This window comes from Phyllobates terribilis, unplaced genomic scaffold, assembly GCF_046119375.1.
Source record: "Phyllobates terribilis strain yellow unplaced genomic scaffold, ASM4611937v1 Scaffold_2__4_contigs__length_985480577, whole genome shotgun sequence".
NCBI lineage: Eukaryota > Metazoa > Chordata > Amphibia > Anura > Dendrobatidae > Phyllobates > Phyllobates terribilis.
The window spans coordinates 919,799,606-919,809,646 of NW_027362762.1; the positions used below are offsets into that span (position 1 = coordinate 919,799,606).

Consider the following 10,041-nt stretch of genomic DNA (forward strand, 5'->3'; position numbering starts at 1 on the left):
CATTTTACTTTTTCCCACAAAAATGTTGCTTTTGCCCAAATTTTTCATTTTCACAATGGTGACATGAGAAAATGAAACATACACTTTGTTGTTCTATTTCTCCTGAGCATGCCAATACCTCATATGTGGGGGGAAACTACTGTTTAGGTGCACAGCAGGGCTCGGAAGGAAAAAAGTGCCAACTGAATTCTGGAGGGCAATTTTGGCTGGAATAGATTACTGATGCCATGTCACATGTGAAGAGCCCATGTTATGTCAAACAGCAGAAACCCCCACAAGTGACCCCATTTCGGAAACTAAACTTCTCATGGAATTCATCTATGGGTGTAGTGAGTATTTTTAATTCACAGAATTGTATAACATTCGGCTGAGTAAATGGAAAATTACCATTGTCTCCACTGAAATGTTTTCTAAGTTTACATAATTTTGTGGGAACCTCTTCCCGACCATGATGTAAACTTACATCAAATGTCATGATGGGGTTAAGAGGCAGAGATATTCATGACAAGAACATAGTGTTACCTCTATACAAGTCACTACTGCAGCCACACTTAAAATACTGGGTACAACTTTGGTCTCCCGTGTATAAGAAAGACATAGCTGAAGTGGAGAGGGTGCAGAGAAGAGCGACCAAGGTTATTAAGGGAACAGGTGGACTGCCAAGACAGGCCCTGAGAATACGTGAGAACTTGTTTTCCCCACAAAACCCTTACAGGAATTAATCTCATATAATTGAGTTTGTATCTTGTAATTGTCTACTATTATTTAATCTTCTGTAGATTGGCCTGTTGGGACTGTAACGTGTGGACGCCCCGATACGCTTATTGAATGATGCCCATTTTATGACGTATTCTCTAATTGTGCCTTTCACAACGCAATAAAAGGACACTGTCAGACGTGTGATGCCCATCATTCAGCCAGAAAAATTCCCTTACTGACGTTCAGAGGAGCCTAATGAGGACAGTTCAAAATATAGTTATTTAATCAACACACGGAGCCCAGGACTTGGCAATACAGGTCCTTCGTATGCACAAAGCCTCGGTCACGACTCCACCTATCGGTGTATCTGGAAGCAGTGAGTGACTGTTCAGCTGTCCAATCTAGGACAGGGGCGGGCTGAGCTGTCAGTATGTTGAGTGACAAGCCAGTCATCTAATCAGGGCCGGGGCTTCTTCCATGTGTCTGTTATTCAGGTGATCACCTGGCTATTTAGCTGTCTCTCTGCCTCCAATCAGTGCCATTTGTAGCTTAGCTAAAGTGCTGTGCGCTGTATTCTGTGTTCCGGTATTTGATCCTTGCTGCCCAACCTTGGCTTTGACCATCCATTTGCCTTGCCCTTTTGTCTTTAGCCGTTACCTTCCTAAACTTCTTACCCTGGGTTGTGACCTAACTAGGCCTTTGCCTTACCCCTTTGTTTATGACGATCCCTCTTAGTATCTGACTCTGGACCTCTTGACTACCCGGTCTCAGAGCTTGTCCGTGAGTTGTTGCTGGCGTCACATCCTCCTTAGGGCACGGTCCCACTATCAGTATTTGGTCAATATTTTTTCTCAGGAGTGAGGAACAATCAGAGAAAAGGTATAATAGAAATACGTCACCAATTCTGTATTTATCACCCACTCCTGGTTTTGTTTCCCACTCCTGAGTTAAAATACTGACCAAATACTGATAGTGGGGTTGTGACCTAAGGGTGGTATACCAAACCACTGAAGGAAATGTGGGTAGAAGTCACAAACTCCAGGAATAGCTATGCTGAGATATGGGAAAAAATTTTTTATAAATGAAACCTAGTAGGTGCCCCAAAATTCTACCTATAAAAACTTGTTTGTCCGGCAAAAAAAAAAAAAAAGCAAAACCCAAGCCCTCACACAGCTCCATTAATAGTACAATAAAGTTATAGGTCTCAAACCAGATTTTTATATATACCATATTTTGCAGATTATAGAACTGCAAAATATTAGGGAGGAAAATAGGATTATTTTTTTAAAATAAAATGGGGGTACGTCTTATAATCTGAATGTAGCTTACTGAGTGGAGGAAGTGGAGCGGGGTCCCAGCAGGCAGGGTCGCTGCTGCAGGAAGCTGGTGGCGACAGGAGTAGGGAGATGCTGCGAGCCCCGGGCTAGGAGAAGGGGGCGAGAGGCTGTGGCGGGTGTCAGCCTTTCACAAAATGTCGGGAGTCCCCTCACTTCCCATCCTTTTCACTGCGATGGACTGGGAAAATGGCCACCTGAGGCGGCACATGCGTAGAATGAGATATTTGGAGCAGAGATCTCAATCTGTGCATGTACCACCTCCAAAAAATATGGTATATATATTTTTTGGGAGAACACTGTAAGGCTGTGTGCCCACGATGCGTTTAAGCGTTTCCGCAGCGGCAAAAACGCATGTTAGAAGGCCTGCAATGTTCCCCATTGCGGAAAAAAACGCAGCACTACCAATTATTTTGCGGAAGCGCTGCGTTTTTGCCGCCATTGACTTGCATTAGAAAGCATGTATTCCACTTCACTAGATAAGGACATGCGGAATCCATGCGTTCCAATGTGCGGATGGTACCCAGGTCTAGAGGAGAGGAGACTCTCCTCCGGACCCGGGTACCATAGAAACTGGGAAAAAAAGAATAAAATAAAAAATAAATATTATATTTACCTTCTGGCGGCCCCCGCTGCACTCGTCCTTTCATGCCGGCAGCTAGCAATGGACTGAAGGACCTGCGCTGACGTCATAGTCATGTGACGGGTCACGCGACGCTGACGTCAGCAGGTCCTTCAGTGTACCGCGATCTGCCGGCAGCCAGGACGGAGGGAATAAAGACTGCGGGGGCCATCAGAGGGTAAGTATATATATATTTTTTTTTTTCCCCATTCTTTCGGTCACCGTATATAAATCTATGCTGTTTGCATGGATTTATATAGTGTGATCAAGTTGACAAGCACTTTCCAAGTGATGCTAAAAATCGCTTGGAAAGCGCTTGACAACCTGCATGTGGAAATGCAAGTGAAGAACGCTTCACATCCGCATGTCCCTGGCAGGAAAAACACATGTACAATCCGCATGCGTTTTTTTCTGCCAGGGAGATGCAGATAAGCTCAGGAAAAAATCCTAAGCATTTCTGCATCGTGGGCACATAGCCTAAAGGTGGCAGATATCGCAAAGCGGCTCCTTTCTGCCTTCTGTGCTGCTTGTGAAGAAATAAATGGATTTGAGCTTCAGAAAGAAAGAAACAGATGACCCAAAAAAGTCATCAAAGCGGTTTATTAATTTACTAGAAACACAGACGGGACACTCTCCGTTGATACTTGGGTCTGAGGTGCACATCACTTCTGCACATCTTCCAGTTTTGGCTCTGAAATACAAAGACAAAAAAAAGGATCAACTACAGCAATAAGAGTACAACATGGAAATGTTCAGGATGTGGGGGCTTATTATCCAGAGACAAGGAGACTTGAATACAGGGCATCTGACACCGCATGGCCTATGGTGAACAGGCAAGAAATAGTGCAACACCGTGCACTAAAAGTGCGCCATGGTAAACCAACCAATAGGTGGTGTACACCTCTACCAGGTTGTCTAGTCATGTGCCGACCAGTATGAGCCACAGTGATACATTTTGAGAATAATAGAAAGGTCCCATCTAAAACTGGCCATACACATCAGAGCTGCCAGCGACAGCCATCTCCTCCGTACACAGTAACGCCTGGCTCAGCCGGACATCCCTGTGTTCTCTATGAGCAGCGTCTTATGTGTGCACCTGAGGCATCCAGTGCAATGGATATTAGTCTCAATAAATGGCACCAATATTCTTCTAATCAATAGTTGAGTTGATTATGATCCCCTTTATGCTGAACAGAAGCAACAGGTGGTCAGCCTGGTGCATATTCACACTATGCAGAGCACTGTGAATAACAGCGTATACCATTATACACGCTCATACAACAGCACGGTGGTTAGCACTGCAGCCTTGAGATCCTGGGTTCAAATCCAAGATCAAGATCTGCAAGTAGTTTGTATGTTCTCCCCGTGTTTGTGTGGGTTTCCTCCAGGTTCTCCGGTTTCCTCCCACACTCCAAACACATACTGATAGGGAATGCAGCCTGTAAGCCCCAATAGGGGCAGCAATGGTAATGTGTGTAAAGCGCTGCGGAATATGATGATACTATATAAGCAATGCAAAATAATATGGTAGAAAAATAATAATACTAACCTTCAAATTTGAAGTCAGGAAATTTTTCCAAGTTCCCACCGCCGTATAACCTCTGCAATTTGCTGACGTCTTCATTGAGGTCTTTCTGGTATTCGGCTCCAGCATCGACGGCACCGCCGGATTGTCTGCAAGAGTTTAAAGGATACAATTTAGCTGGAATAAAGTCTCAAGAAGAAAATTAAATATTTCATTTCTACACATAACGAGAATCGAAGTGGATATCTGCACCGCAAAGCTTTACAGGTAAGGGTTTCTTTATTATGTAGCATCATGGCGTGCGGAAAAAACTCAAAACCCCGAGCTGGACATGTGCCGAGGACCGTGGCTGCGAGGTGACAAGTGACACAAGTGCTGTATACAATATGGGAACCAGTGAACAGACCAGGGTCAATCAAAGCCTCAGTCTTAGGCTGCGGTCACACAAAGCTTGGTGTGTTGTGCAGCAAAAATCACGTTTGACCACAGTTTTAGCTGTGTATTTCCTTAGAGAGTTTACCTTTTTTTCTTAATTAAGGGAATGAATTGGGATAGTTACCTGTCGGCACTGAAGCCCCCCGGCAGGTAACTATCCCAATTCATTCCCTTAATATATCCATGCTCATGATCTGATCATCCAGGGAGACTTGGTTCATCATTTATACCTCTGATTGTCATGTCACTCATGATTTGGGTTACATGATATGTTTGATAACATAATGTTGTGTACTGTTGGATATGACAAATGATGTCAAACATACCGCGGCTTAAAGGCGATTTATTGCCTTGGGATACCATATTTGATACCCCCCCGTCTGTTATGTGTAGTGCAATGTCTTACCTACTTTTAAATGTTTTTATCTTATTTTTTGTTGTCAATGGTCATTTGTAAAATTGTAATAAAGATTTTTGTTATATTTTTCTTACATTGGGTATGCACAGTTTCTATATCCTGAGTCTTGTTCTTCTAAACTATAGAGCTATACATATACACACACTTATGATCCTTATTACAGGGTCTTGCACCCCACGACCTTCTGTTACTTACTGGCTCTTTGTTCTGTATTCCCGGATTTTATCGACGAACAGTTTCTGGATGGGATCTAACTCCTTGGTCTTGTTAAAGGCGATGGCAGTCAGACCGATATTCCTTCTCAAATGGAGAGAAACGGAGGAGCGGAAAAGAGAGGAGAAGCGGAAAAGCTGTTGGAGAACCATGATGTCACGTTACCTAGAGGGAAGATATTAGAATATAAATAACGGCCGATATCTGTTTTCATCATACAACGCCAACGACTGAGCGTAGAGCCAACGTCCTGGACTATGTGGTGTAGAGGAAGCCAGATCATCTACGGATGCCTGTATAGAGCTGTGGGACGGGTTATGGCCCCGTGGGACGGATCCTCCACCCTCTTGATAGGGATTTCCCATCCATCTAGCACTGACAGGACAGATGCTGAGGGGCGTGCGATTTTGCCCTCCCTGGTGACCGGATGCATACATATTGTGGCAGAGCAGAACTCTTATTTATTCCATGCTGTACTATATCATGGCATACTTTGCACTCCAGCTTCACGAATACTCGCAGTGTATACCAGCACATAACGAGATGTAAACAGTGCCGGATAAAGATATGTACACGTTAAATATTTGGTGCAGAAGTGTCTGTATCTTGGCAGGAAAAACGCAGCATAAAATAGGAACTTTTTTTAGGCTATGTGCCCAGGATTTTTTCCTGAGCGTTTCTACATCTCCCTGGCAGAAAAAAACGCATGTGAATTGTACATGTGGATTGTACATGCGGATTGTACATGCGGATTGTACATGCGGATTGTACATGCGGATTGTACATGCGTTTTCCTGCCAGGGACATGCGGAAATGGAGCGGTTACCCACTGACATTTCCGCATGTGGATTGACAAGCGCTTTCCAAGCGATTAGCATCACTTGGAAAGTGCTTGTGACAACTAGGTCACACTATATAAATCCATGCAAACAGCATGGATTTATATAGTGTGACCGAGAGAGTGGTTAAAAATAAAAAAATAAATGTATACTTACCCTCCGATGGCCCCCGGTGTCCCGTTCACTCCGTTCTCCCTTGCCGGCAGCGATGGATTGAAAGACCTGCCGACGTCAGCGTCACGTGACCAGTCACATGACTCTGACGTCAGCGCAGGTCCTTCAATCCACTGCAAAGTGCCGGGAAGCAAGGAGGAGCGCTTTGCGGGCCGCCGGAAGGTAAATATGCATTTATTTTTTATTTTATTCTTTTTTTTACTGATTTTTTAATGGTACCTGGGTGTGGATGAGATTCTCCTCTCCTCTAGACATGGGTACCATCCGCACATTAGAACGCGCCAATTACGCAAGTACAGATGCAGTCTTGCGGATTTGGAGTGTTCTAATGCAAGTTAATGTCGGCGAAAACGCAGCATTTCCGCAAAATAATTGGTAGTGCTGCGTTTTTTTCCGCAATGATAATCCGCAGCGGAAATTTCCGTAGCATGTGCACAGCACATGTGGATTATCATTGGGGGACATGGCAGGCCTTCTAACATGCATTTTTAATGCATTTCCGCAGCTGCAAAGACGCATTAAAAAAGCATCGTGGGCACACAGCCTTACTTGCATTTTTTATGCAGATTTTTCCGCACTCATTAGTATGGGTGAAATCTGCAGCAAGAGTGATGAAAGAATTGACATCCTGCAGAATTAAATCTGCACAGAAATAAATAACATGTGCACGAGACTTCAGTGATCTCATTCACTTTGCAGATACTAGGAAATGCTTCATTCAGGTTTAGTACCAAATAACGCAAGGTGTGCACACAGCCTTAGCGGCTCTTCCATAGGGCACTGAGCACCGGCAGCGCTCATCCAAATCCCATACAGCAATAAGACTCAGGTTAGATACCAGGACCCCACCAATCCTAAGAATGAAGGGTCTGCAGTGCGGTGTGTCGCTGCCCCCCTGTACTGTCTCTGCACAGCAGCGCCCCCCAATGTGCAGCCCTCACACTGCACAGCAGAGAATTCAATGAAGACAACACTATTCCCGGGGGTCCCAGGGGGCGATTCCACTATATAAGACAGGAAGATCCCTGTATGGAGGGGGCAGGGACGGAAGACGCACTGTGGGGACACATACACCAGCCTGGCATAAGGAAGACGTTTATTTACGTCCTTCCTCTGCCCCTCACCCACGGATAATTAGAAGTGACAGCTGCCTCGCCATATGAGCGGCGTGACCTACTGAGGATGAGCCGTGTATCTGCCAGGCCTGTGTCAGGAGCCCCGAGTACAAGGCCCAGCCCTCAGTGTCCCCTCTCCGGGGTCCCGTGTGATAATTCCCCCCGGACAGCGGTCACCGGCTCACCTCTCCCGGAGCACAGCGGAGCGGTCACCTTGCTGTCCTCCTATCACCGTGCGCGCACCCTGATGACGTCGACGTAAGACACGCCGGAGAAAGCTCCGCCCCTCGCGGCGACGCGCTGAAGACCAATAGAATGTCTTAGTTCTGCGCCTGTGCAGTAAACACCTACTCGCCCAGTCACCACAGTCACCATCTCATAGTACGTGCTGCTGCTATAGACGTGTGCACTACAAGTCCCAGAAGTCTATAAATACCCGTTATTGTCTATTTACAGCAGTGGAGGAAAGCTGGGTGACGCCATCTCCGCCATTACCATTAAGGGCAGAATAACAAGTTGTTTTTTTTTTTTTGCACAAATGCTGATTTTTTTTTTTTAAATGCAGAAAAATGTTTTGCAAAAAAAGTAAAATAAAGCAAATTAAATCCTGCTCCACAGATCCCCAGAGACGCCAAGCGGTGGCTCTCTGATACACAACTACAACTCCTAGCAGACCCTGACACCTGAGAGCCTTCAAGGCATTCTGGGAGTTGTAGTTGTTATCAGTGACAGCCGCACGTTGATGATCTCTGCCCCAGGCCTCAGTGACACGTTGGCTTTTTTTGCACATTTTCTCTGGAGCCGATTCACATCCATATTTTATCCGTGTACATTTTTGCCCTCATTGCTTTATCAGTTTTTCTCATTCGCAAAACAAACATGTTCGTTTTTGATCTGAGTCACTGATCAAACTCATCCACTCACATAAATGGCTACGTGACCCGAACAACACACGGATCCTGTGTGTGTGTCCTCATCTGTGTGTCTTCATCTGTGTCCTCTGTGTGTCCTCACCTGTGTGTCCTCTTCTGTGTGTCCCTGTGTGTCCTCGCCTGTGTGCCGTCTGTGTGTCCCCATCTGTATCCTCACCTGTGTAGTCTGTGTGTCCCCGTCTGTGTATCCTCGTCTGTGTGTCTCCGTTTGTGTGTCCCTGTGTGTCCTCGTCTGTTTGTCCTCACCTTTGTGTCCCCGTGTGTGTCCCTGTCTGTGTGTAGTCTGTGTATCCTCGCCTGTGTGTCCCCATCTGTGTCCTCACCTGTGTGTCATCTGTGTAGTCTGTGTGTCCCCGTCTGTGTGTCCTCGTCTGTGTGTCCTCGCCTGTGTGTCGGTAGTGTGTCCTCGCCTGTATGTCCCCATCTCTGTGTCGTCTGTGTGTCTCATCTATGTGTCCTCACCTGTGTGACCCCTGCCTGTGTGTCATCGTCTGTGTATCCTTGCCTGTGTGTCGTCACCTGTGTGTCCCCATCTGTCCTCACCTGTGTGTCATCTGTGTGTCTTCATCTGTGTCGTCTGTGTGTCCCCGTCTGTGTGTCCTCGCCTGTGTGTCGTCTGTGTGTCCTCGCCTGTGTGTTGTCTGTGTCCTCGTCCGTGTGTCCCCGTTTGTGTGTCCTCATCTCTGTGTCCTTGTCTGTATGACCCCATCTCTGTGTTGTCTGTGTGTCTCATCTATGTGTCCTCACCTGTGTGACCCCCGTCTGTGTGTCATCGTCTGTGTATCCTTGCCTGTGTGTCGTCACCTGTGTGTCCCCATCTGTCCTCACCTGTGTGTCATCTGTGTGTCTTCATCTGTGTCGTCTGTGTGTCCCCGTCTGTGTGTCCTCGCCTGTGTGTCGTCTGTGTGTCCTCGCCTGTGTGTTGTCTGTGTCCTCGTCCGTGTGTCCCCGTTTGTGTGTCCTCATCTCTGTGTCCTTGTCTGTATGACCCCATCTCTGTGTTGTCTGTGTGTCTCATCTATGTGTCCTCATCTGTGTGTAGTCTGTCCTCACCTGTCGTTTGTGTGTCCCTGTGTCCTCGCCTGTGTGTCCTCGCCTGTGTCCTTGCCTGTGTGTCGTCTGTGTATCCTTGTCTGTGTGTCCCTGTGTGTCCTCGTCTGTTTGTCCTCACCTGTGTGTCCCCGTGTGTGTCCCTGTCTGTGTGTAGTCTGTGTATCCTCGCCTGTGTGTCCCCATCTGTGTCCTCACCTGTGTGTCATCTGTGTAGTCTGTGTGTCCCCGTCTGTGTGTCGACTGTGTGTCCTCGCCTGTATGTCCCCATCTCTGTGTCGTCTGTGTGTCTCATCTATGTGTCCTCACCTGTGTGACCCCCGTCTGTGTGTCATCGTCTGTGTATCCTTGCCTGTGTGTCGTCACCTGTGTGTCCCCATCTGTCCTCACCTGTGTGTCATCTGTGTGTCTTCATCTGTGTCGTCTGTGTGTCCCCGTCTGTGTCCTCGCCTGTGTGTCGTCTGTGTGTCCTCGCCTGTGTGTTGTCTGTGTCCTTGTCCGTGTGTCCCCGTTTGTGTGTCCTCATCTCTGTGTCCTTGTCTGTATGACCCCATCTCTGTGTTGTCTGTGTGTCTCATCTATGTGTCCTCATCTGTGTGTAGTCTGTCCTCACCTGTCGTTTGTGTGTCCCTGTCTGTGTCCTCGCCTGTGTGTCCTCGCCTGTGTCCTTGCCTGTGTGTCGTCT

The 10,041-nt window shown here is 46.8% G+C and overlaps 1 protein-coding gene across 1 annotated transcript; it reads right to left on the reverse strand.

Annotated features, from left to right (window-relative positions):
• Positions 1–3,236: 3,236 nt before the first annotated feature.
• ATP5PF (ATP synthase peripheral stalk subunit F6) lies at positions 3,237–7,690 on the reverse strand. Its single transcript, XM_073668270.1, has 4 exons — positions 7,560–7,690; positions 5,229–5,411; positions 4,205–4,329; positions 3,237–3,346 (listed from the first exon to the last, which is right to left on the reverse strand). Exons 2-4 carry the CDS (start codon positions 5,396–5,398, stop codon positions 3,318–3,320), a joined length of 324 nt encoding a protein of 107 aa, XP_073524371.1. The 5' UTR covers positions 5,399–5,411; positions 7,560–7,690; the 3' UTR covers positions 3,237–3,317.
• Between the last annotated feature and the right edge of the window lie 2,351 nt (positions 7,691–10,041).

Excerpts from the sequence above, each read along its gene's own strand:
- ATP5PF (XM_073668270.1), bottom strand. The coding sequence starts at position 5,398 with ATGGTTCTCCAACAGCTTTTCCGCTTCTCCTCTCTTTTCCGCTCCTCC. Across the intron at positions 4,330-5,228 it reads GAATACAGAACAAAGAGCCA|ACAATCCGGCGGTGCCGTCG; the intron begins GTAAGTAACAGA and ends AAACTCTTGCAG. Across the intron at positions 3,347-4,204 it reads TCCTGACTTCAAATTTGAAG|AGCCAAAACTGGAAGATGTG; the intron begins GTTAGTATTATT and ends TTTGTATTTCAG.